At 44.3% G+C, this 27,988-nt stretch overlaps 1 protein-coding gene across 2 annotated transcripts; it reads right to left on the minus strand.

The window, feature by feature from the left end:
• Positions 1–76: 76 nt before the first annotated feature.
• On the minus strand, positions 77–27,988 carry THRAP3 (thyroid hormone receptor associated protein 3). 2 transcript variants are annotated; one of them, XM_072979870.2, is made up of 12 exons: positions 27,852–27,988; positions 22,315–22,397; positions 19,775–19,936; positions 15,695–16,588; positions 11,271–12,014; positions 9,875–10,047; positions 8,728–8,833; positions 7,785–7,869; positions 4,681–4,862; positions 2,780–2,975; positions 1,750–1,962; positions 77–1,429 (listed from the first exon to the last, which is right to left on the minus strand). In XM_072979870.2, exons 3-12 carry the CDS (start codon positions 19,909–19,911, stop codon positions 1,208–1,210), a joined length of 2,952 nt encoding a protein of 983 aa, XP_072835971.2. In that variant the 5' UTR covers positions 19,912–19,936; positions 22,315–22,397; positions 27,852–27,988; the 3' UTR covers positions 77–1,207. The 2 variants fall into 2 exon arrangements, with proteins under 2 accessions (XP_072835971.2, XP_072835970.2); XM_072979869.2 differs by having other exon boundaries at positions 1,750–1,965.

Below are 27,988 nucleotides of genomic sequence, written 5' to 3' on the forward strand. Positions count from 1 at the left end.
TGATACAAAGTTAAAAGCTATAACCATCAAATACAAAAACTGTTCTCAGAATTGGTAAGAAGAGCTGGGCACAATATTCGTTTCAACGTAACTTTATTTGAAGGAATCAAAACAAAAACTTGTTAAACAAGATCTGCACCAGTCCCACAAAACGAATTCTATTTATAGCATGAAAAGGGGGGGGGGAAAGAGAGAGAAAGGAAAGATAGGGGAGACACCGTCCAGTCATAATTCTCTGGGTCTCGGCTCTCCATATAGCACTTCTATTCCCCACTAGCTGGCTTGGGAGCGAAAACAACACCAGGGACACCCCTTGAGGACTACAGGTTTAAAGCTGAAGAATCACAAAACCAATGGTCAGCAACTTCGTTCTGGCCATCACAGAAGTGCGCCAAAAATTGCTTTATAAAAAGGTTAATAAAAATACAGGAAAATTTCCTCATTTTTCATGCTACAGGCTTTTTTTTTTAATCCTAGTATATTCAGAAGTTTCTTAGAAAACTATGTGACCCTGAAAATAGTGTTCAGACTCACTGCTTGAGGGGGGGGGGGTAAAGAGTGTGCAAGTAACTTAGAGTGAATGGACCAAAAGGCTGAACCTCTTTGGGCAGGCTGAGGGAGCACGGAAGAAAGGAGGAGGAGGAGAAAGGCTGAGTTTCCAACTGTGCCATGCTAACTTTGGAACTCCAACGCAAAAATAAAAGAAGGTTGATTCCTGTAAAAGAAATTACTCCAAATTCAGGTGTGTGGGGGGGGGGAGGAGAGGGACAGTTCCTTTACATTAAGAACAACAAAGAGTTTGGTCCCAACAGGTCCTACCCAGGTGTTTATTCACATGCATTTTCTGGTACATATAAGAACCACAAAGGCCTTTTCCAAAATAAACATTTTCAGGGGAGGGGGGCACTGTTTATATATCTGCAGCTTAAAATAAAGATTTTTAAAAACATCTATAAACAGGAAATGGAGAGGGAAGAAAACAGTGAGGAATTCATTCCCCATCATCACATTAATTAAAAAACAAAAATAAATGAGGACAGAAATGATTGCCAAGAAGAGTATTGGGCAGAATTCACTCCACAGTCTTCCAGGAGTCCGTGAGAAACCAAAACCGAGAGGGCCACATTCAACTAGTCAATTCGGATCGAGGACCACCCGGGCGGACGTGGGCCTTCCCCTCCAGAGCCTCCTGTTGGGCCCGAGACCATTATTCTGCCACTGACTGAAGGACCTCCTTGTCCTCCCGGTTCTCGCCCCCGCTCTCGTCGTCCTCAATCTCGCCCTCCTCTCCGCTGAACTTGTCATGGGCCCATTTGGGGCTGGTGCTCGACTTCCGGTACAGGAAACGGCCTCGGCCCCGGGGAAAGACGCCCCGGCCCCGGCCCCGGCCAGCCCATTTCTCCCCACCTTCGCCCTCGCGGTCATCATGCTGGAAAGAAAAAAAGAGCGAGAGCTGTGTTGGACAATGGGGGCGACCCAGCACTCAGCAGAAGCCCCCCCCCCTCCAGGGGCACCCCGTCACCAGCCCCTCCGCAGGGATAGCCGCCACGCTCCCCGGCGGGGAGGGAGAACAGCAGAATCATCCTGAACGGAAGAAGCTCAAAGCAGCCCTCCAGAGAGGCTGCTTGGCTGAAGGGCGAAGGAGCCCCCGTTTCTGGCTGAAAACTGTCAAGCAGACCTATGACGTCCTATGACAGAGGTGTCCCTCCCCTCGCATCCAGGCACCCTCCCCTCGGCACAGGCACATACCAAGTAGTACTTCTTGCTCTTGGGTGTGTATTCGGGGTCCCAATCCTCTTCCCGGCTTCGCTTCTGGAAGTCAGCAGTGGTGCCACCACCGCTGACGCCTCCACCGCTGACGCCTCCGACGCCGACGCCGACACCACCACCGCTGCTGTTGTTATTGTTGCTGTTTCCAGAAAAGGCCCCTCTTCCCCAGCCACGGCCCCTGGCGCGGAACTGCTGCTACCATTGGGAGAAAGGGGAGGAAAGCAAAGTTCAGGCCCTTGGTGACCCTTGTGCAGCAACAGGCCGGCTTCCCTTGCTGTCGTCTCCAGCCCAAGGTGCGGATATTGCTCTCAAACCGTTATCGGCTTGATGGGTGGGAGAGGCCTGTTCTAGCCAAGCTAGGCTTCTTCTCAGCAGCCACCTAGAGAGTCTGAACATCTTTCCCAATCACTGCCTGCAAGGATCTATCTCCTTTGGTTACTTTTATTGTTGTGAGTCACCTTGGGTCTCCAATGGGAAGAAAGGTGGCAAATAAGTAAATAAATACCTAAATAAACATAGTAGGACACCCATATCTATGGGATCAGTAGCCATGGTTTCACTTCTCTGAAACTATTAAAAATATGAAAAGTATTCACCCCCAGAAATACACATTTCCACAATGTAGTTACAAGAACTTGTCAGCAGAGTGAGCTAGAGACCATGCTATCGAAAGAATCCACTATTATCTGTATTTTTTTGCAGCAATGTGTGCGTGGAGGTGTGGAACAGGGGTCTACAGGGGTCCTACAGCACACACAATACAGAGTTTGGTGATGAAAGGGTTTTATTTTAAGTCAGTTGTCAACCAAACCAAGTTTATTCTGACTGCTTTTGTACATGTTTTACTAGAGTCTGTCTACAGGTTTTGATTGAGGCAAAATGCACAGAGACGCAAGGCTTAGCCTTTACGATGTTTCTCAAGTTCCACCCATTTTAAACTATTTTAACTCCTCTGCAAACTGAACTGCTCCTCCCTGAGAAACACACACTTGCTTAAAAAGCAACTTACGAAGGTCCCTCGGGCTCTGCCCCTTTCAGTTGGGCCAGCAAACTCCTTGGTGCCAAGGCGGGATTTGTCAAACCCAGAGGCGGCCGACTCCTCCTGCTCTTCCATCTCCTCTGGGTATTCCTCAGCTTTATAAGAGTGCGAAGACTGTGAGGACGAAGAACTTGACCGGGATCGCTCTCGCACACGCCTGTGCTTCCTGAACCACGGAAAAGAGACAGTCAGAAGCAGCCTGCCTTCAGTTTATGACCATCCTCCCTAGGTAAACTGACATCTGCAAGGAGACCCCCACGACCACATAGGACTGGCCAGTTTGTACCACTGCTCTGTTGGGCTCTCTTGAGACAGAACTTTAATTACAAGACTAAGTGAAAACAGAAAAATCAATCTGTGAACAAAAAGAGAGAGAAGACTGTCACAGCCATCCAAAAACTTCCTTGTCCAAAAAAAAACTATTTGGTAAAAAGCTCATGTTATGTATTCTCGAAGGCTGAAAAAAACCCGGAAGAATTTCTAAACCATCTCAATAGCATCCACCCAAATATATAATTCACCATGGAAAAAGAAATAGAGGGCCAACTCCCTTTCTTAGATGTCATGGTCGTACGCAAACCTGACATCCTATTGGGACACAAGGTCTACAGAAAACCCAACCAGACAGACCAGTAGCTGAACATGCCCTGAAACAAGCTGGACATTAAATCCTATTTCAAAACACAGAAGTACTGGACAACACCAGCGATCTATTAGACTACACAGGGAAGCCACAAAAAAGTCTAAAATTTAACGAAGTCTGGCTCCCAGCACTGAAAAATACAGCCTGCAAAAAGGTCAACAAACTCTACCCAGCCACAAGAACTGGTGATCACTGCACACAAAATACCAGCTAACGACATCCATCAATCACAGTGACAGATCATCTCCCCCCTTATCACAACAATACACCTGTAACAAAAAACACCCTGATCACCATAATCACCCAATCTCCTGAAAGGGACAAAAAGCTGATCCCACAGCTACAAATACGCAGCTATCCCACACACTACGCGCCTGTCCTCTCAAGATGCCCGCCACAGAGACTGGCAAAACATTAGGAAGAAAAACCTCCAGAACACAGCCCGAAAAATCTACAACAACCAGTTCATGTTATGTTACCTGTATCCCAAAGGCAATCTCAAAAATGTTTAAAAACACATGCCAAAAAAAACACAGTAAATTGCAATATGTTTTTAAAAACCAGAAATAAATGTGTTATTGTAGCAAAAACACACACACACACACAAAAAAAAACCCTCCACTGGATTAAAGAAATTAAAATCATTTTAATTTCGTTCAAACCAATTCACAAGGATCCTTTGGAAACTGATAATGGGGTCAGACTGGCCAGCCATTGCCCCCAAAGGCCCCTCCCTCGCCCGTGAGGAACGCAGTCTCTCAGAAGCACCACCACTTACGCGAGTTAGCAGCTGGGTTCCACCAGTCCGTCCAGCAAGGGACAGCTTCCAAAGAGCTCTATGCTACGCAGGGCTGTGCGTGGGTTTCTAATGCTGGTGTTTCTGGCAAACGCAATGGGCTCATAAACGCAGGCAGTGCGGAGGAACAAATAAATGGGTCCCAAGGCTAAGGGAGGCTTGGTCTGATTTGACCTCCCCTCTACAGCCCCTGGCTGTGTGGAGCCAAGAGGAAGCCCTTCCGTGTGTGAATGCTCTTGTGATTTGCTACACCCTGGCCCTTGCCATTTCTGGGGAAGGGCCACTGACCAGCCGCTTCTGTGCAAGGGTTCACAATTTCGGCTTGCTGCGAGGGACTTCTGGCAACAACTAGCAAGGGCCCGACCCCTAAAATGGAAAAAAAAGAAGAAGAAGAGGAAGAAACGAACGAGGCACGCCTCCTCTCACACGTACTTCTTTTTGGACCCTTTGTGCGACCTCTCTGTTTTCTCCGTTGATCTCTCCCGCGAGTGACTGGAGTGACGGGATTCCACTGATTCCCTTGACTTGCCTCGCTTATCCTTCTCCTTATGTTTTTTACGCCGCTCAATGTCAAGGCGGAGGTCAACCGGGTCATCCTTATATTTGCTTTCAGCCTGGAAGGAGAGGAAACGGGGAAAGGCTTTATACCTGGGTTCTCAACAATAGTCTCCTTCATAACAACAGTCCGTTAGCCTTGCCACAGGACTGAAAAGTACTCAGCATAACGCCTGATTGGGGGGGGGGGCGCTTTGGCCCACACTGTGCGTCACAGGAAAGAGGCCAGTCTTCCTGCAACTACTTCCCTCTATGCCAAACCTAAATTATTATGAAACAAATCACGGGAGGAACCTGGTGCTAAAGCTAAGGGGGTCCCAAGGTGCTCAAAAAGTTGTGGTGTTGTTTTAAAGGAGTGCTAGATCTTGAAGGGATACGATCTGTAAATAAGGCCAAGACCGGAACACAGGTTCACCCTCCTGCAAAACTGACCAACGGCAGGATTTCTCCCCACCGGACCGACCGACCCAGAGGAGCCAGCTGTAGCCACGGAAAGAGGGAAGAAGCACAAGCACAGAGGCCTGCTCCAACTTCAACTCACAGGGCCAACAGAAGGCAAAACACCACCCGGTCAGTCCAAACAGGGCCTCTACAGCTTCCGTGCCCTTTGCCACAATTCACTGGCAGCTTACAGGCAGACTACATGGATCCAGTCTGGTTCTTCCGATCCATACTTCCTAAGACTAGGCTATTATGGGTTCAGCACCAACACTGCTGCGCTGGCAGCTGCCGTAAATTCTAGCGATCCCTGGAGGTCATTTTAGAGAATGAGATTTCAAGGAAGAATATGGAAGAAGGCATGATACAGTCCCACACTTTCTTGCACCCTCCCTATTATTATTATTATTATTATTATTATTATTATTATTATTATTATTATTATTATTATTATTATTATTATTATTATTATTATTATTATTATTAGGGCTGCGGGTGGCACTGCTGGTTAAACCACTGAGCCTGTCGGTTGGAAGGTCGGCAGTTTGAATTTGCGCGACAGGGTGAGCTCCCATCGCTCGTCCCAGCTCCTGCCATCCCAGCCGTTCAAAAGCATGCAAATCTGAGTAGATGGACAGGACCACCTTGGTGGGAAGGTAACCACATTCCGTGTCTAGTCATGCTGGCCACGTGATTACAGAAAGTCCCTATGGACAAGGGCCGGTTATTCGGCTTACAAACAGGGATTAGCACCGCCCCCTAGAGTCAGACACGACTGGACTTCATTGTCAAGAGGAACTTTTACCTTTCCTGCTACTGCTACTGCTACTGCTACTGCTAGTACTACTACTACTATTACTACTACTATTACTGTTACTATTATTATTATTATTATTATTATTATTATTATTATTATTATTATTATTATTATTATTATTATTATTATTATTATTATTATTATTATTATTATTATTATTATTATTATTATTATTATTATTATTATTCTGCATAATTTTAAGGGTGGCGTGGGGGGAAGAAACAGTTAAGAACAGGATCATCAAAATGCTGAATTCCACGGTGGAGAATGAACGTCTTCCATCGGAAGCATCAACCATCATTCAAGAAACCAGGTGTTGATTTTCACAAGTCTTTTTGCTGGCTAATAGAACAGCGGATCCCTGGAACCTCTGGATTCCACACACACCCCAACACACACAGACACACACACAAACACAGAGAGAGAGAAGCTTCTAGTCTGGCAACAGGCAAGACTTGACAAGAACTGGACGAGAAGTTGTGGGAAAAATCTGTTTTGTCTCAATTGCAGAACAAACACGGTTGGGCGTTTTCTAGTGAAAGCCTTCCTTACTCAAGGCTCCAGCACACGTCTTGGTGAAAATCAAGGATGCCTTCATTACCAGAGGAGCACACAAGGCAACCATTCCGGAAGCGAGTCCCTCTTTGTCCTTTCTGCCTTCCAGCAAGTGAAGGGGGAGCTCTTTTCATCCACAAAGCAAAGACTGAAGTTGGTTTGCCATCAAGTATCCAGCAAAATCCAGGTAGGCAGCAGCTAAGTGCTCCACTCCAATTTCGTGCAGAGTTGTCTAAGAACCTCTTCTTCGCTGTTCATATGCCTGAGAAGCATGTGCCTGTCCATGTATGCTCTCTCTCTCTCTCTCTCTCTCACTCACTCACACACACACATATATGTGCCCCCTGTCAGGCAATGTGGAGCCAGGCCTCTTCAAACCCAGCCACCTATTATCTTTCAAAAAGAACAAGCGTGTTCAGAGAAACTGAGACCATGGACATGGTATGAAAGCAAACATTTTGGCAGTGATGCTAAAAACCTTTAAGACAAATGCTTATGAAAATGAGCAGACAACGGTTAAATACGAGACGAGATACTTTGCTGACTGAAAAACAGCTTAGTGATAATGAAATAAAAGGGCATGTTATCATTTCATTGTCCATTAACAGCTTAAACACTCTCAAGAGAATGTTTTTCTAAAAAAAAACTCTTGAATTAAACTGTAGTCAACAGAAAACAACACATTAGTAGGGGAAGAAAAACATCATCTGTGTGTTTGGCTCAGATACAGATTTTATTTATTCTGCTCCCTTTCTGACATGCACGTCTGTTTGAAAACAGGGTTGGAAATATCACGGGTAAGACAAGTGATTGAGTCATACTTACAAGCAGCAAAATATCACAAAAAGTCTCTTCCATCATCAAGGTCACTTGTTTTCCAAAAATCCACTCTTTTTGTCTCAAGCTCAACCTCAATTGACTTTGGGGTCATTTACCATATTTCTAACCACTTCACAAAGGTTGTTGATACATTTTTTTTAATAAAAATTAACCCTTTGTAGTTCATTTTTAGAATTATGCCCATCCTTGAAAGAAAAACACAAACTTAAGTAGAGAGCAGGTTAAACAAAAAATAAAATAAAATCACTTTTTGTTTTCAAATAAAAAAACCAAAGCACATGCCCAAAGCTTACACGCTGTGTTCCACTAAAGATCAAAAGCAACAGTTCACCTTGTAGCTGGACTCTTTGGAACTTTTGAGCTCCTCTTGCGAAAATCCATGTTTTCTAAAAGAGCTTGGAGAAATGTCAATCCTCCTAAACACAAAAGGGTAAGGTAGGGTTAAGAAAATGCAACGAAAATGTGCTTTTTGGCAAATCGGGGGGGGGGGGGGGGGAAGAGGCAAGGACCAGCAACACTGCATCAACTAGTTGGTGGGAGATAGGTTTTAGCCATGTTCACTTACAAGACGCGGTGGTGGCCTTAAAGTACAGGGTAATTACGAGATAAATTCTATGAAATATAAAGGGGTCACAAAATGTTACTATGAATCTCAATAAAGTGTTCTTCTGCACTAGCTGTTTAGCACTGTGTTCCCCATCCTGCTCTTCAGAGAGGTGTCTGTGGGACGTGGGTGAAGAATTCTGAGACTCCCGGCTTGGCAGGGGTGGGGTTTTAGCGCCGAGATCGGACGGTGAAGCTGACACCTGCGAACCATACCTGCCAAGCTCCAGTCATCAGTGAGATGACTCAAGACAGGGGCCCAGCGACAGGGATGAGGCTTCAGCTTCTTTGTCTCCATCATGACTGGCAATTGTTCCTTTTGTATCAACCACTTATTCCAGAAAAGAAGGCCTTTCCTTTCCTTTCGGACACAGAATTCATGGTGGCAGCACAGCACACCGAGCCCTGCCTGTAAAAGCTTTTGCGTGGGCCAGATAGTTTGTTTTTAAAACTTTTCCTTCAATTAGGACGGTGCCTCGAATTCAGAGAGGTTGACCCATTCACTGACATCTTCTTAAGGTGCAACGCAACGCCCCAAGCAAAGGAAGGGGGTGCTCCATGCCTTTCTTTTTCCTGTGCTGGCCAAAGGCCTACCCTTTGAGGATTCTGGCCCAAGCAGGTACTTTCGCTCACCTTGACCACGCCTCAGTGCCATACCAACCGCTACTCACCTGTGGATTTCGGGGCTTTTGTTCTTAGCCGATTCCTGCTCCGCTCGCTTTAAGTATTTTGTAAAGCGCTCATTCAAGGTCATTCCTGGAGACCCAAAGTGATGCTCTGTTGATGTGCGATGAGGAAATACCATATCATTAATATTGCATTTAGACTTTAGACAAAAGTGAGCGCTGCAAGAGGGTCTGCAACAGATTCAGGAAGCAAACAATACAGAGATGAAGAAGGGGGGTGGGGAGAGGAAGAGAAGAAGAGGAGCGCGCCCTTTCCTCCTCTGCTCATTAAAGCAATACCACAACAGCTTTCTTTTTCAAATACTGCACCCCAGCCCCAGGATTCCCTGCTCTTTTTAATTCTTGTACAAATCCCACTTCTTGACTGTCTGTACCTTCAAATAAAGTGATCCTTGTGCTTATTTTTACACTGTGCTGCCTTCACAGAGGGTCTGTGGAGAAGGCAGGCGCTCAACAGAACGGAAAAGACACGAGCCAATTGCCCTGCCTGCCCGGGGACTCTGCATTTCTCACTGCTCAAGGCCAGGAATGAGCAGCCTTCCTAACAGAGCCACTTTCCAGAGGCCAGTGGCTCATTTCCCATGTGGAGTGGCCGCCTGTTATGAACCATTAAACCGGCGCAGGCTTAGGAACTTTGCCTGGAGCAACAGGCTCAGCCGGGACAACAGGCACCAAGAGATCCCAACATGATGATTCTGGTGTTCAGAGAGAAACTGTTATTAAAGTGGAAAACATTCTCTCTCTCTTTCTTTTTTTTCTTTTTTCTTTTGAGCAGAACGGTGGAAAAAACTTTCACTGTACTCTTGTTGACAACCTGGCAGGGTCACCAAGGGACAGATAAAAAGTTTTGGGGCCTTCCAGCTGGCCATGTGGACTTAGCTCAGACTGTTACCACTTGGAACGGGGCTAAATGGGAAATATATCAAAGAGGTTTTTTTTAAAAAAGGGAAGAGATTGCCATTCCAGAAACCTTTAAGTATAGTTTTTGTACTTTTCCCATCTGGAAAAAAAAGGCCATTACAAAATTCTCTGAAAAGATACCAAGAGCATTCACTGTCTCCCCCATCTTGCTCCTGAGGAGTGCGCCTGAACCAACCCTCTGCCAACTCCAGCGGAATCAGGGGCCACTCACCTCTCACATGATGGACAATGGTCACTATGTGCTGCGCAAAAAGCTCTGAGGGGCTTCGCTGAGACTGGGCTGATAGGATGTGGTGGAAAATAGAACGAAATTCCTGCTCCTTTTTGTTGCTATGCACCAGATCACGACACAGCTTGCGCTCCTGAGCCAAAATCCCACTTGGGCTAGTGGGGAGGAAGAGAAGAAGAATGTGCATTACTGGTTCTGCCCACCACTTCCCTCCTCAAGAGAGAGACGCTCCAAAGCAGCAGCCTGCTTTCCAACTGTGGTGGAAGAAGGCCTCAGAAACAGAAGGTCTTGCATAAGGTCCCAGGCAGCACAGATGACCTTCAATGGTCTCTAGCTCATTAAATTAAAACCTCGTGACCCAAAGGCACCAACAACTAGTCTGCAGCAGTGCCTTATGTTTTCAATTCCAAGTCTTTCTTTGAAGAAGGCGCAAGAAAAGGGGGAAAGCTCTGCTTTTCTCTGGGCTTCCCCATCCAGAGCTATGCTTCGTGCCTCAAAAAGCTGCAGGACTTCAGGTGTCGGTTGTACCAAGAATGTTACAATAAGAATGTTACTGCTGACAAGTATCAGATTTCAGAATACGCACCTCTAAGGCAACTGATCAATTTCCACCCAGTGACACTATATACAAGTGTCTGCACGAATGCAGTAGGCCTGTATTCCAGCAACAGCAAGAATCACGTTCCAAGTTAAAAGTATTATCCCATTACTTGCACATGTTATTCCTGGATTTGGAACCATTTTTTCTACTGAGTGAAAAAGAGAACCTATATCATAAAAATCTTTGCTTTGTAAGCAAAAGAAATGTCACTTCAATTGTCAATAACCATCTGTTTAGGATAAATGATAATCTGGTACAAACATGATCATCTTTCCTTTTCTTTTTAAGAGCTTACGAACACACATGATTTCTACAGAACAACTAACCACAAATATTGGCCTTAATATAACTCCCTAACACCACAAGCCTGGACAAGGGAAGACATGAAAGGAGTAAGAACTCCAGACTCTTTATTACATCATCTTGTGCTCAGAATGCAATGTTTTCATGATGAGTGAGCAATTCAACACCAGCTACATTTTCAGATTCTTCAGAGTCTTCCCTTTTCAGAACACCAGAGTTCACTTGATTCAGTCTCTCTCTCCATTGTGGACATAAGTGTTTATTCCTATGTCTTCAACACAGTGATGCTGGAAGTAAACAATCAATGGCTTCTAAAAAATACCCCAAACTATCATTTGCCTGCTGAGTGTAAAAGAGAAAAAGAGAGAGCGTGCAAAGGGGGTACATCGGTGTAGAGAGCAGCTCTTCCCCTCGGTCTCCCCCTGCTGTTTCCCCTTTTCCCCTCCAACTATGAAGCCAAACGGAGCTTCTCACCGTGCAAGATCCTCATCAAAGGAATCCATGCGGAGGTTGACTTGGGTTTCACGGGTAATAGAAAAGGAGGACTTGGCAGCCAAACCCTCGCCTCGGGCACCTGGCTTCTCTCTGCCCTCGGAGGCCTTTCGTGGCGGAGGAGACGAAGCCCCTTTCTCCTGGCCTGCTTTGTAAGTAGTCACTCGGAAATTCTTCTCTGGAACAAAGCCTCGGTGGCCGACGTCTGCTCTCTTGGCCGCCTGCCTTTCCTCTTTCTTAGACTGCTCCGCATAGGCATCTTCTTCCATCTCCTCTGCCTTCCTCTGCTTCTCTTTGGGCAAAAATACCAGGCCTTCCCACTTGCCCGTCCGATCTTCCTCCTGGTTTTTACTGGAAGCTGACACTGTCTTAGAGAGAAATTTGGGCTCCTCGTCCTCATCCTCGTCAAAATTGGACTCTTTCCTCCCTTTGCCCTTGGCTTTCTTCTCGGGCTCCTCCGACTCCTCTTTGCCGTAGTGGCTCTCCTTGTGGAATTCGGCCATCTTCTTTTCAAAGTCATCTCGGAGTTTATAGCGCTTGGGGGACTGACTTCCACGATACAGCTTTTCTGGGTCTGCTTTGGAAGCGTATGGATCTGATTTTGTTTTCCCATCTGCTAATCCCATCTCAGAGAAACTTCCCTTCTCTTTCATTTTTTCCTTTTCCACATTTGTCAGTTTCTGCTCTTTATCTTTCCCATTCTCACTTTTTTGCTCTTCCAAATACCTATTTATAAAAAGAAAGGCAGATAACTGAAAAGCTGTTTTGCAAGTTCAAACAATCATCTTTCAGAAGGTCCGTGTCACTGATATAAACCGCTACTTAAGTTCCATCTCTTTCTTAATGTTTAGAAATACATATAGCAATTACAGCAGGCTACGGCAGGCTACGGACACACAGAGCTTGGCAGAACCAACAAAATCTGACTTTAGACCCTCCTTGGCACAGCTAGAAGGCAGGAAATATGTAAAAGATCTTACCCAACCTGTGCATTCACTTACAAACCTGTTTGCGGAGAATTAGCCCAGCAACATTTTCACCTTGGGCTGCTGTGCTTTTAAGTAACACACAGTGGGAACAAAAGTCTCAAAAGCTACTTCAAATTTTTGGAGGCAAGTCTCCTATGGAAGCTATAGGACAATTCAAAACACAAATAAAAGCAAAAAGGTTAACAGGGGGAAACACTTAATTGACTGGGAGAAAAAAGTATACTCAGCCACTTTACTGTTCAGACTGGGGCCCCAGGACAGAGCTATATTTCTGCAAATTCAAAGAGCACTCTGAAAAAAAAGCTTGTACACCAACTGCTATCTTAGGGATTTTTCTTCCCCCTCATTGTTTCCGGGGAGAGACTCCCTTTTGGACAGCTGTCACCATTTGTCAGAAACTGAACCCATCCAGAGATTCCAGAGGACAAAAATTATGCCCGTTCCATCTAACATTCCTGTTAAACATTTCTCAAAACAGAGCTAGGAAAACCTCCACTCAAAACATAGGGCAAGAAGTGCCCACCTTTCTAGCCTTCTTTTTTTAATGCAATACAGTAACTGTCACTTAAACATTTCACATTGATTCCTAAAATTCCGAAATGCCAAGAAATCAGGGTAATTCTGATCAGTGATATTACTTATCAGTGATTTTTTAAAAAAATTGGGCATAGTAATTAAGTCACTTTGGGGCTCTTTTGGGAAAAGCAAGTTTAGTAGCCTTAGCTTTCAAATGCATAACTAATCTTTTAGACATCCACTTGATGGGCTCTGCACTACAGTGAATAGTAAGAGACACTCAACGGTTCAGAGGAGCGTTTCTTTGAGAAACAACCTAATATTTATTCACGAACAGCCAAAAACAGCTGCATACATGCAGAGCAGCAGAAAACAGCAGCAAGGTTAACTCTTTCCCCATTGCTGTCATCTGGAACTCTTGGGTTCTTCTGTTCAGGATGCACAACTGCCAGGAAGCACAAGAGGGTGACTCTTACAAGATAAAAGACTCTCTTCAGAGAAGCCCAACTATCTGCTTTCTGCCACCTGGTCAGAAATTTTGACTGCGTAAGGGTTTTTTTTTTTTAAGGGATGCAAACCAGCTGTTGCAATGTTACTGATTTATTTTTGTATGAAAACAAAAATAAAAACGTATCAAGCTATACCACACTATTTTCTATTTATGGATTATAGTAACACAAGATGGAAAATATTCATGGAATGTTTTCTGGGCAAACACTGTGTCCAGGTAAAGCATCCAAAATATCAGTATGCTATTGGAGATTACTGCTGTAACCACAATGAAAACTGCAGAAGCAGGCTGCCTGGTCCAGCAACTTAGCAGAGAGCAATTGATTTTGCAATGGTAGTCTCAAACAGCATATCCACCATTGTTGTTATTACAATAAAAGACTGATCTTAGTTCATTTCTGCCAAAGCATACTAAGAAAATTAATGTTTTTTTTAATTTAGCACTGTTTTTGCTTTAGTTCATTAAAGACCACTGCATCATCTTCCCATGAAATGGCATGAGGCTAAATTAAAGATTATTTAAAATTAAAGGTTATTCCAATATATTTAAATCAATTCAAAGAAACATGCACTTCAAACTTGGCTACTTGGAAGAATCAAAAGCAGGAGCTGCTTAATAAAGAGAGCTTGAGAAAGTACAAATAACAAAAAAAGAGAGAGAGACAGTCAGGCTGGTAGATCATAGGAAAAGAGGCTTGTAATTGAGAATAATGAAAGGCTTCCTCGGCCAGTGGAGAATGGAAAGCCTCGCAGTCAACATGGCCCTCACTGGCATGAACAGCCTGTTGGGACAGTGGGTGGAGGAAAACTGTGACCGGTCTGAATTTGGGAAAAAAAAAATTCAGAAGAGCAGATCAGAGCCTCAGGGGCTGTGGAAAAAGGGGTCTGGGGGCTGCAACCTGGCCCACTTGGCCCCCTGCTAGTCTCCACTATAGTTGGTGGAAACAATGACCAACCCTGGTTCACGCAGCTGACCTGTTTTCACCAACCCAACGGTTAAGGTGAACAAGAGTTTCAGATTTGGGCAAATGTGATGAATCACTGTTAAATGTAAAACACAAGCAGCAGCTTTCCATTTCCTCACAACCATGGAGACAGGAAAAGTGGGTGGGGGTGGGCCGGAGACTCACTGCATAATGCTCAGCTCATTTAACTAGTTCGGAAGCCATGGGAAGTCACAGGTTTCGGCAACAGCCACAGTCCAAGCCCAAAAGCCCAGCCCTATTTTGCATGCCCAAGGAAGACGTGGAAAACCTCCACGTGTGATTTTAATCCAACCAGGACTTCCCATTACACCCAAACTGAGGGAAGTCTGGATGGGTCAAGCAAGCCAGGATCAAACGGTGTGTTTATGCTTTGGCTCATTCCGTAACTGCAGTTTAAACTACTTCAAATACAAAGGGAATTCTGATTAACTGAAACTATTAGTTGAAAATCAGCAACATGCCCCATCTCCTTCTTGAGGCTTTGCCAAAGAAGAGTGCACAAACTCAAGCCTCGCCATAGTTCGTGGATGAAAGAATAACTATGATCTAGCGTTAGGCATAAATCAGCTTAATGATTACATGTGAGTGAAATGAGCAAAAAGGATACAAAACAGGTCACGCATAAAACTATCTGTCATCTATTTTCCAGGCAACTACCCCTAAAACTCAGAGATAATTAAATAATATCAAAATTCAGGAATATCCAAATTAGGATGCATTTTGAATGCCTTGGTTTTTCCCCCTCGATTCCTAAAAGTATATTTAAAAGTATATATTCCTGCCAGGTTTTAAAATATTAACAAATGTTCCAGCAAAAATTGTTTCCAGGTAAAGTTTAAACTTAGATGAACATGACATTTGAACAACACACAGCATATGTCAATATTTCAATCTAATTACTTATGGTAACTGGGTGTGTGTGTGGAACCTGATATTTACACAATATATATACAATGTACAACTTCAAAATTAACACAGCTTCACGCCTGTGCTTTCTTTACCAGAAGCAGAGGTTGGATAATTTTTTTTCTTGAAAACCTACCTTTACTGATTATTTTGTTCTTTTTGTTTTTATCTTACATGCCTTCTTAAACCATACTCTGTTTTTACAAAAAGACCTAGAAGCAGTGATTCAGATCCAGACTATGTGAGAACAAACTTAGTTATGACTCATCAACTGTGAATTCACTGGGAATCAAGAGCAGCACACTCTGTTTTGGTCCAGCTCTGGGCATAGAGGCTACATAAATAAAACCTAGGCCTGCCCTTTATGGCTTTCCTACCTCTAAATTCAACACGAGAGATCACGGATAATCATCCTAATGACTATCAAGCAAGTGCAAGTCAGGTTTTTTTTTGTTGTTTTTTTTTAAAGGAGCTAATTTTAGGAATCCAAACCACTTGCCTCTTGGAGAAGGCGGCCCCGATGTCCTCCTTCTGGGACGTCCCATAAAGGGAGCTTATGGTTGTGGGGCTTTTGCTCACAGGGCTCTTCCTCGTCGGGCTCAGGCCGGCCAGGTTATGCTCAAACGGATGCGTGCCTGCCTGGAAGGAGCTGCCGCTTTGCAGAGCGGAGCCCAGCTGAGAAGGGTTAGAGGACGTGGGGCTGGGCTTCTGGAGTGGGGCTGGCCTGGGGGAACGCCGCCTGACCACCACGGACTGAAGAGGACTCTTGAGCGCCGGGCTGCGCTCTTTGGGACTCAGCTCGGACACAGCAGAAGCCCTGGAGGCCGAACTGGCGCCGTAAGCGCCCACTTCCTGCCAGGGTTTTGATCCCTCTGTAGACTTGGCGTCCTGGGCCGCTCCTCCAGAGAACGGCTGCTCCTTCGTGTCGTCATCCCCTTGGTTGTCTCCCCCTGCGGCCTGAGACCCCCGGCCATCCTTGGAGGAAGACTTCTTATCTTTCAGTGACCGGCGCTTAGAAGACCCAGCTCTGCTGTGGTTGGAGGAGGACCGAGAGGACGAAGACCTCCTCGATCGATCGGAGGATGACTTGTCAGAATTTCTTGAATGACTTCTCGATCTCGGGGATGGAGACCTCCTCTTAGGCGACCGTGAACGGGAACGGCCCCTCCGAGGGCTATAAGCTTGGCGGTAGTTTTGCCAGTTGGACCTGTAATTCCCATAGCCACCTCGGTTATACTGGCCCCATGGGTAAAAACCTCGATTCCTGCCACGGAAGTAATAAGGTCTCCGATATCCCCTGTTGTGCCCTCGAAAATCCCGGTTCTGGTAGACTCGTTGGTGGTTCCTCTCCCTGTTGTGAGATGGAGAATATGATCTCGAACGGGACCTAGAACTGAGGAAAGAAAAAAGGCTGTTGGAAACAGAGACATGCAGTATTCCAATTTTCCGACTATGGCAGTGTTAATGGGTAGAATTCTCCTTTCTCCTGTCTCCAGCTTGTTTGGATCTGACTGTGATGAGTATGCACGTCTTCCTTAAATAATCTTCCCTTTTCATGAGGTTATCAATAAGCAATGTATGGGAAAGGACCTGGATTTTCTACAAGGCACAAGAGGATCTGCGAAAGGGAACATCTTCAGAGTGCAGACCTTCCAGAACTCGAGCAGAGCGCAAACGGGGCCTCACAGAGCAAAGGCTGCCTGAATCTCCAACTTACCAGCTTCACCTACAAGCAGCACTACAGTCAGCTAACTGGCGAAATAACTTAAAGGTGCTTCTAACATCTCTGGCTTTTGCCAGAGGGAACAACACATACCAAAAGCATTTCTTTTCTTTTTATGTGACAAGACACTGATACATACATATGCATGTGTATTTTGCATGAGAGAGAAAAAAATCTAGGGCCCTGACCCAAACAAGCATAGATTAGATATAAAGTATCTGTTGTGTAAGAGGCAACTTACAGATGAAAGCTAGAAGGTACAGTTCCAAATCCCTTTGCTTGTTAGGAAATGTGGAGCCGGCATCAACTGATAGCCAGTGTGGTTAGAATACCAGAGGAGGAGAGGAGAGATCCAGATTCAAATCACAACTCTGTCATGAAGCTCGGAGTGTACCTATGCCAGTCACACAGCTCACCAAACCCATCTCACAAGCTTTCGCAAGGACAACATAAGAGCAGGAAAAACTGTAAACTGAGGCTTTGAGTTCCTTGGAATTAAACAAGATTTAAATGTAACAAATAATCTGAAACCAACAGTACTAAAAACCTCACTGTGTACTTGTGATAAACATTTCATCCTCATGGATTCGAAAGGCTGTCATTGACTGGAACCAGATATTTTGCCAAGAGACGCCTCTGACATTGTACCTCCCAAGTGGAGGAGGGGGACTCTGTAACTCAGACCCTAGAGATCCACTACAAGTCATACGAGCCCAAATAGTGTGTTAACCTGACAAACAGCAAGGCTTACATGCTGATGAGCTACATATGCTGATGAGCTAGCTACACGGAAAACCCAACCACAGTAAATTCAGGCTTTAAAGTGGGATGAGCCAGATCTGCAGACAAGTCCAAAATCCGGTGCAGATCTAGAGAAACAGAAGTTGCTACCTTGATTCTTCCATGAACATAGCCTCCTTACCGGCAAAGAAAGAAACAGAACAACTTACCTGGGGCACTGTCTCATTCGCAAAAAGTCGATAACAGAACAGGGAAGAGGCATGCACCCACTCTGGTGCAGGCAGCGAAAGTGAGCCAATTAAGAGAGGTGTTCCGAAAGCACTAAGCACGGCCCAAGTAGGAGCCAATCCCCAGGCGACTCCTGCATGTGATCATCAATTACAGCCGAGGGACCTGCTGCCTGCTCTTTCCAAAACCCATTCTGCCATTATAAAGGAACAGGACCCGAAATGCAGCTTGACATCATATGATGGGAAATAAGGCAGGGGGAGATGAAGTGTGTTTTATTTTCCATCATGCCTATAGGTGGACATTATCATCAGTTTTAACTGATTTTTAATGTAATCAGATTTAACCAAGTTTTAACATGAGTTCAGCTATCCCACAAATGGACCGGAATCAAAAAGGCAAGCAACTTCCAAACTCCTACAAAGAATTAAACAGACTGTGTAAAGGGAAACTCCCTGGAGAAAGATACAGATGCAACAGAAGCTATGTTCTCTGAAGCCAAATTAACAACAGCAAGCAGCTGCCGGAAGATCCCAAGCCCCTTAAAACTGACACCTACCTCAGTGAAGTCGCTACATTCATGCAGGACGGTCTGCATGAACCCGTCTCATCCATTTCACTTCTTTAACTGAGTCATTCACAAAACCAGACCTTTCCCAATAGCCAACCATAACCAGGGACATTTTGCACTCTGGACTCATTCGCCATTTGCCTCTGTTCTCCTAAGCGAAGCCAGACGTTCCCAGCTGCCCTTCCTAACACTCTTGAGCTCTGTAAGGAGACTGCTTGCACTTCAGCTACCCTGTTCCATCTTGCTTCCCTTCTCCTCCACCCCCATGCATTTTCCTATACCTCTTTTGTATCTCTGTCCAAAACCATGCTCTAATTGCTAACAGTCACCTATGCTTCCAGTCTAAAAAAACACAAAATCTTTTTGATTCTTTCAGAATTATTTTAAAAGGTAGTTAAAAGCAAGAGATGACTAAATAAAAAACCTGAAACAAGCATCTGTGAAAAGCAAAGTGAGTTAGATTTGGTTCTGCAAGCATGTGCCAGTAAGTGGTAAAGTGGTTTCCTGAGACCATTTGCAACAACAGTTTTAGTGTTTGTTTTTCAAACAACCCTCTCTGCTGAAACATGTAACAAGAATATCATACACAATTAAGTCCCTTTCATACCCTTTCTTTCCTTCTCCCTTCCTCTCCCTCTGTAATTCAGTTACCAGCTCTACCACATGTTTTGCCACATGTCCTCAGCAATGAGCTGAGATTACAATTAGGATTGGAGAAAAGAAATTCAAATGTAAAAGGCTAGAGGTGGAGGTGAAGGAGGTACAAGACTTTCTTGCAGAGTATTTGTTGAGTGCTTGTCCTGTATAATTTCCATAAAGCCAAGGAGACTGTTATCTGCCTCCAGCTCTCAGAAATTAGGCTAGAGAAAAGCAAAGTCCTCAAACACAGGTACTTTGAAATCTATATGTAAAAAATTAGCACAAATATAACCATGTTTCTCAAAGGACTGGAAAAGTAATCCACAAAGATTTATAGTGAAGTCAGAAGAATGACAAAAGTAAGCCACTCACTTAAGACCCTGGGTGACATTTCATTCTATAGAAAAATAACGTTTTGAAAGGGTCGTCCAACAACACAAAAAGCACAAAAAGAGCTTTTCTTCTCAGCAACAGCCATTCTGATGATAAGGTGATAAAAATAGAACTGGTTAGCAAACAAAAGCATGTAACTTAAGATGGAAGAGTCTTCCAAACAATCTGGAATCTAGGAAAAGGCTTTCAACAGGAGAACTCCTGCCTGTACAACCTCTCTTTCAATGCAAAATGAATCCAAGAACACAATGTTGCTGTTAGAAGGAACAGCAAACGGGACTTACCTGAGCCTACGTTTTCTTGACCGTGACACAGAGCGAGACCGGGACCGAGACTTTGAGAAAGATCGGGATCGGGACCGAGACCCAGATCTTGAACGAGAAGAACGGGAGCCTGATTTTGATTTATTTGTTTTTGACATCTCTGCTCACTCCTTTCCCTTAAGCCTGCCAACACAGAAAGAGAAAACACCCAAGTGAATTGCTTTCCAGACTTTCTCCTTGGATGGCTGGAGAGCTATAAGAACATATCATTTCTGCTTCTAATATAATTTTTAAAAAACCCATATATCTGACTGCCTCTGAAATGGAATTCTAAGAACGCAAAACCAAGGTTGGAAAATGCCTCAAGAACTCTCTGGTCTAATTCAGGCAACGTTTTAATTTAGAACATAACTACTGCCTTTAGGTTTTATCATCACCCAAGTACAAACTCATTCAGGTTCCCTGAAATCTTCCTGCGTGTTATGAGAAAGAAGCCAGGAGAACAATTATCCAATGTTAAAGGACTCTCCTACAGCGGAACAAAAGAATACATACACGCTTAGCTTCAAGGATGAGGTGCTGACTCTGAAAAGCTGTGGCACTGGGTCAGTCAAGTTATACACTTGTCATAGTCAAGCAGCCACTAGGGACTCTTCTGCTGCAGCCAAAATAAGTCAGGAGCCCTTCCAAGTATTTCAAGGTTTCAAATGTTGGTAATGGAAAATAAGCTTTCCTTATAGCATCAAATGTGTTTGAAGCAGGTGGAAAGTGGGAAAGTTCTCTTAAAAATAGGGAGGGATACAACAGTGGCCAAAGTTCACTCAGGTACACAGGTATAACGTTGTGAAGAACTCTGAGAAATACTGACAACAGTCTCTTACCAGAGAAAACTCAGCACACAACAGAGAAAGAGACCCATTTTTTTTAAAAAAAAGCCATACATTGTTCTACTAAGGAAAAACCGAAGATTAAATTTCTAGCTAAAATTTTCCTGTAACTCAGAGCTGAACAAAATAATTTATGCAATACCAGCTTTAGAAAATGCTGCAGACAGAGCATAAAACACTCTCAAGAAATAGATCAAAAACAACTTCAAATGTATTTGCTGCAAACATTTAGCACAATCTAAACATGGTGCCTTGTTCTCAAACTTGGCAACTTTAATAATTAACTAACAACTCAACTGACGTACATCACCTCAGGGACAGTGCTGATCCTGGCTAGCAATAAAAGAAGGGGGGGGGAAGAGAGTTCCCTTGCACGCATGCCTTTTTGAAATGTTATCAGGGAAGTTGCATACCTCATGTAATCCTGAGTAAAGGCCCAGAAAGCTCTCCCTCTGTGTCTGCCAGAAATGAGCCACAGACTTAAACCCTATAAACTAACACCTGCCCTGTCTTGTCATTTGCAACTGTACAAAGAGCTCAAGTTGACCGGTACTGCAAAATAAGGTCTGACTTAATTCAGAGGCATTCAACTAAATGTGAGCTTTTGGCTCCATGGTAACTAAGGATGGTTTTATCCATCGTACTCTATATCACAGACACACGTTCTAAGCAGTTGCAAGTGGGTGAAGCAATAACAAGGTTAGGACTGACAGGTGGGGTGTTGCCAAGGGCCACCGCTCCCCCTCCTCCCACCGCTAAGTCCCTGTGGTCCAAACACTCAGGACATCTTAAAAGATTTCAAGATCTTGGCTTCTGCTGCTGTGCTGTCCAACAAGATACAAATACTGTACAATGGAGATACCAAGAAAAAAAGAGATGAGCCTCAGCATAAGTTCCAAAGAGGACATGTTACAGTTTTAAAACTTAAACAGAAACGTGCTACTCATAAGACACTGTTAAGTTCCACATTTTTTAAAAAACAACAACATATTCTGGGTATAACTGGCAAAGCATGGTGCAATCTGGAGCCTTCGTCCACTCCTTCTCTTTCAAAGCCAGATCAGATGGATCAATTGCATAACAACAATGTTTTCGGCAATCACATCACACAAGGAGCTCTGCTGACAATATGCATACAGTTATTGCAAAAATTCAACTGGAATCCATCCATTTCTCTGCCTCTAAGAGAGCCTAAGGCTACTCATAGAATCAGGGAGTTGAAAGGGGCCTAAAAGGCCATCAAGTCCAACCCCCAACTCAATGCAGGAATCCAAATCAAAGCAGATTGGACTGAGAGTTGTTCAGTTCTCTCTTGAAGGCCTCCAGCATTCTTTAAGATATATATATAAAATAATGCTGTAATAATAATTATAATGGCTTAACAGAAATTCTTCTGATTTCTCAAGCTTGTACAATCTAACTTAATTTTTACTTAATTTAACTCTTATGATTTGGCTTAGCACTTAGGCTCCTCTGATAACTATACAGCATTTTTACTTTTTAGAAAACTGATAGTGGACTAAGTGCCAGCCACAAAAGAAGCAACACACGTTTGTAAAAATGATGCTTCTGTTTTACTTTGCAATGTTTTAAATAATTCTGCAACCAAAATGTGCCACCCCTGGAGCAGTCCCTTCTCATTATTAACTGATATGGTGTGATAACCCTACCTACCTTGAAAGTGACTCCTTGTTGACAGAACTCAACAGTTCAGAGGCAACCTTGTCTCCTTCCAAGTGTCAAATCACAAAACAATTCTGCAAAACAAAAACAATTGTCTGTATTACAACTATTCAAAGCTGGCACTCAGAACAACAGTAACACTTTATCAAAGCTATAAAGGCAACATTACTGGAACTGCGTGGCTAGCAAAGCCCTCCTCAGGCCTGCTTCCCTAACTATAGACTCTCTCTCAAGAATGACAAAAGCATAAAGGGAAGTACATAAAAACATACAAAGAACATTAGCCTGTATCGCCTGGCTCACATGGTAGTTCTAAAAATTATTATTATTTACCTCCAATATTCAGTCTTATTTTCTGCTAGCATGGGGTGGAGGCTGACTTTACACTGACTTTTAGATGCCAAGGTTTAAGAATCACAGAGCTATGAACAAGGTTTTTTTTTTTTGTCCCTGATAAGTGTTGGTTTTTCAAAGAACAACTACAAAACTGCTACCATCTCAAAAGTGTTCTAGAGAATCCTGCCACATTTTCTGGAATTGGGGAAGAGGGATGTAGGAGAGGAAAAAAATATATTTACGCTCAATTGGTTGATTCCTTTTCTGTGTGAAAGCTTTTCCTTGCTCATGTGCATAATAATGCCCCATGCTTATTAACATGTTAGGTCTCTCCCCCCCCAAGCTAAACAGATTAACAAAGTCGCCAAAATAGGAGAGGAAAATAAAAAGCTGTCCTCACCCAATATGTACATATGTACGTACGTACGTACGTACGTATGTATCACATCCCAGCCAAGGCATAAAGGACAGGAAAACAACAATGATGCAACAAACACATGGGATAAAGGTCTAACATCTCAACTTTTGAACCACCCATCTCCTGGGTCAAAACAACCCTCCCTGCCTGGATTACTAGATCTTAATATCAAAAGCTTCTTTTGATCCATCTTACCCAGCTCAATGGATCCTACATTTCTGCTGTGCTAATAAGAACCAACTAGCAAGTCCCTCTCTCACTTGAAATGGTCCTTTTGCAGCAGAAGAAACCATTTTCCAGATAAGGCTCTCTGGTCACAAACACTTCAAATACTGTAGCTTCCCCTGTGTTTTTTAAAACGAGGGAGACAGAAAAACATATTTTGTTTGACACAGTGAAGCCCAAAGGGCCCTCACCTGCAGCTATGGAAGCAGGCCACTCCTCCTTGGAGCTCCATCAATATAATCAGGTTCTGAAAAACAAGGTCACCACCTGTTCCATCTGCATCTCAAGGGACATCTTAATTGTGTTCCACTTGGAAAGGAACCATTTATCTTCCCACCCTGTCATTACTGGGCAGAAATAACACATACCCTGAAGCTACCTTTTATCACCTCTTTACTCTCTACAAGACAACTGTGTTGCTTTGAAGAAGGTCCTCATCATGCAGAGGACAATCTGCCTTCTCTCTCCATAAATTCTAAGTCTTTCTTGGAAATAATTTCTTAACAGTAAGAGAGGAAATCCTAAGGGGAAAGGCTACCTGAATTTCAGTCAGTTTTCTACACGATACAGTAGAAACTCATATTTAACAGCAATTCTGCTTTATTACTGTTGCAAATTTACAAGGAAACAATAATCAATACATTTTCTGGTTCCCTTTGGACAGATGATCTATAAGTCATGCAAGTTTCCAATGAGAAGCACCAGAAAAATTAAGCTTAGGAATTATCCCCTGGACCAAAAAAGGGTAGCTTTAAACCTTGTGTGGGAAGGAAAAAGAGGTTGCAGAAAATTGTTCAGCCAGACCAAGGGCATAAAGAAGGGATATCCTAATCCACTCCATTTCAACCTTGTAAGGACACTTACGCCATTCTGAAAACACATCCAGCATGTTTATTTGATGCCTATTTACTAAACAATGACCAGAATCCTGTTCTGGAATGCACTGCAGTCAGGCAAGCACGCAGGTGGGTTTCCCTCACCCCATGGGCCTTCCCTCGCTTACGCAGCCACCCCCTGCTTGCAGGCTCAGCAGCACAGCCTGTTATGCGAAGGATAGCCCACCAGAGGTAGGAAACTGCTGCACAACTGCTGTTGCCAAATACCTCCCAGCTTGACTGCTATTAAGATGATGCTTCCCATCTAGCTGCGAGACACCAGGCCCTGTACAGTTCTGCCAGCTTTTTAATCAAAACAATTTGTGTCCAGCCTAAACATTTGCCTTCTTTTCTCATCAGCTGCCTGATCGCATCTACTTTTGGGCCCTTCATTCTTCTCTTACTGCCTTGGAACACAGTCCTCTGCCGCCCTCCAACTCCTGCCTCGATTTTTTGACAAACATGCTGACCGCCAGCCCATTCTGACCAGGTCTGTTGGTCTTCTGACCACTGTCCACTCACAACTGAATGAGACCTCAGCTGTAGCCTGTCTCAAACCAAAGGTCAGACAGCATCGTACATCCATTTATGTGGCAGGAGGCATATCAGGAAAACAGAGAAAGCTTGCTCAAATATCAGCTGAGGGACACAGCATCAAAACATCTTGCCATGGATTTCATCTTTCTTTAATTTAGTGAAGAAACATTAATGTTGTCAAGCAAATGAATATATCGCCAACTGCTCCCCGGCTTTCATTTTATAACAGAAAATGCTCAGAATTTTTGAACTGTATGTAGTGATCAAGCTTGCACTTAAATACTACAAAACTCAAATAAAAAATAAACAATAAATTGTTAGACATATGATGTCTGTATTTGCACACCTAACATTTATAAGCCTCCATCCATATAAGTATTTATCCCTAAACACCAGCAACCAGCAGCTAGGGAGTTACACGCTATCATGTGGTTCCATGTGTTAATTACAAGCAGCCAAAATCCAAAAACCTAATGATTGTCAGTTGGAATTTGGTCACTGACACTGTACTTTCATGACTGAAGAAATATTTTATGCATATTTGACTGCACAGTCATTCAGATTGTCTCAATCTGGACAAAAAGGAGATAAGGGGAACAGAACAGACTCTGTCTTACAGCAACAGAAGAGCTTGATAAAGAGAACTTGCCCCTTCTTCATAAGCACCACACACACACACACACACACACACAGACCGGTTAAACAGACAAACGAAGTCAGTGCTTGCACAGGAGGAGTGCTGCCGAGGGCACAGTCTTGATAACACTATACTCTTAAGTCTTTACTAAGGAAACCAGAGACGAGGAGAGCAGATGGAGAGCAGAGCTTCAGCCAAGCGGACTCCACTGCACTGAAACTGTGGATTATCACTGACTGACAGAAGGGACCTATGACTCCATCGAGTTTAAGGAAAGAAAACTGCTGAGCAAGGGAGCGCTCAAGCAACTGCAGCTAAGCCTGAAACTGTAAAAATGCCTGGTTTAAATGCCTATCTTAAAAAAAAATAGAGTGACAGAGAAATGATAATCTTTCCAAGAACAAGGAGTTCTGTGGCATTTCGCACGTCATCTGTAGAAAGTTCACTGGACAGTTTTTAAAAATTAATGGAAAAGCAGAGTGTATTCTGCCCTTAGATTCTGCTCATCAACCTATTCTCCAAACAACTACTTCCTTCTCCAAGTGACTCCCACAGACACAAACCATATTTTATTCCCTGTTGGAAAGTTTGACTTATCAGATTTTAACAAAGTGGAGATCAAGTAAAAAATTAGAGGTGAGACCTTCAAAGAGAGGGTCACAAGAGCAATCACCTCACCTCAGTCATCAAAATACAACATACAAAAAATTGTGACTGTGAATGCCACCTTTGGAAGGTCCATCGCCCAGATCCAAACTATATTTTGGGCATGCAGAAGCCTCAAATTTAATCCAACCCCCCCTCCCAAATTTCCAGTTAAATTATTTTGGGCAACACAGATGGAAAAAGGTCACTAAAAATATTCCCAATCTTTGTGGGGAGAGTGTTTGGTGGACACATTTGAGATTTTGGCAAAATGTCACACAAGTGCTTTCACAACATGGCTCCTTTGGTGAGGGCTTGCCATTCATAAAATGGCCACCCTGGTTGATGTGGCCACTCATAGAACCACCCCTTCGAAGAACAAAGCACTTGTCCCAAAACATAAACAAAAGGTACACAGAAAGGTTCAGAGCTCCACCAAAACACCGAACCATACTTTTTAAATTCAGTTTCATACTCCATATTTATTTCTCAGAAAGCAAACTACTATTGCTTGGAAGCAATAAGTACATGTAACAGGGGAAACACTCCAGCTTACAGCCTACCCGCCCACCCCTGTTGTTCTCTTTTTTAAAATTATAGAACAAGATGGGCTAAGGCTCTGACTTAGTGTAACCTGGCTTTATAAATTTCCTGATGCACAGTTATAATCCCTAGATGGTGTGGAACATCTTCTCATCACTAAAGCAAGCAATTGATTGATGCCTCTTTTTTTCTGGAAAAAAAAAACTAGTTCCGGACATCTGATCTGTTGATCATACAAATTATATGTATATACAGTATAACTAGTTCTTGCCAGTAAGTACCAGCTAGCAGACAAGTCATGTCAAAATGGAGAATGAAGAGCACTGTCAATTTAGGATTACTGGGAGCTATTTAGGAAACCCCCTCCCCCCCAAAAAAATTAGTCAGAGTGTCTCTCTCACACTCTCTGCACTGGCCAGCATCTCTCTCTGCAGAGTCTCTCAGACCTCCCCGGCAACTCCATGCACTGAACCAGGGGCTTTCTTTGCACAAGATATAGACCTATTCTTTGCCTCATGTTGACAGTTGCTTAGAATGTGGGCCCTGAAATCAGCATACCAAGCATGCCTGAAAACCCACAGAATTCAGTATACCTACTGCCAAGATACAATCAGCGAAAAACATTAAAAGTTTGATTTAAGATTAAGTAGTATTGTATCTACCCCTATTTAACTGTTCCAACTTGTACACTGTTCCTCAGACTGGGGAACTACGACTCCCATCAGCCCCAGGCCACGCAGCCCATGGCTCAGGGTACTGGGAGCCATAACCTGGACCCCAGAGTCGGCGGGGGGAGGGAGTGGTCAGTGGCCCAGGGGGTCCTGGCGCCTACAACTCCCATCCGCCCTCGCCAGGGCACAGGAGGATGGGAGTTGTAGTACAGAACAGCTGGAGAGCTACGGGGGCCCACAGAGCTTCGGGGAGCGGCCGAGGGCGGCTCCCCCAACCAGAGGCTGCTGGGCTCCGACCTGCCCTCCCCGGTGGCTGATGGGAGTTGTAGTCCGACTCCCCATGAGGGCCTCTCCCGTCCTCTTTCCCCCCCCCCGTTTAAGGCGGTATTTCTCTCCCCCCATCACCCCAAAAAACATGGGGCGGGTGGATGGGGGAGTTTATTTGGGGGGGAGAGAGTAGGGAAGAGGTCTTTCTTCAGGCCTCCCCCCGGAAAATAGCTCCCCCGCGCGCCCCTCCCCCGCGGCCCCTCCTCAGAATTGCCCCCCCGCGGCCCGGCCCGGCCCTCAAGCGGCCCTCAGTGAAGGGAAGCCCCGTGTGGGGAAAGAGGGCCGGGAAAGGAGGCCCGCGGCGCCCAGCTCACCCTCAGCGCCCGAGCGGAGACTTCCTTCGCCCGCCTTGCGCCACCTCACCGTCTGCCTCCGTCCTCGCAGGCCCAGGCGCTCTGCGCGCGCACCGCCACCGAGGCTTCGCTGCCCGCGCCGACGGGAGATGTAGTCC

This window comes from Pogona vitticeps, chromosome 9 (assembly GCF_051106095.1).
Source record: "Pogona vitticeps strain Pit_001003342236 chromosome 9, PviZW2.1, whole genome shotgun sequence".
Lineage (NCBI taxonomy): Eukaryota > Metazoa > Chordata > Lepidosauria > Squamata > Agamidae > Pogona > Pogona vitticeps.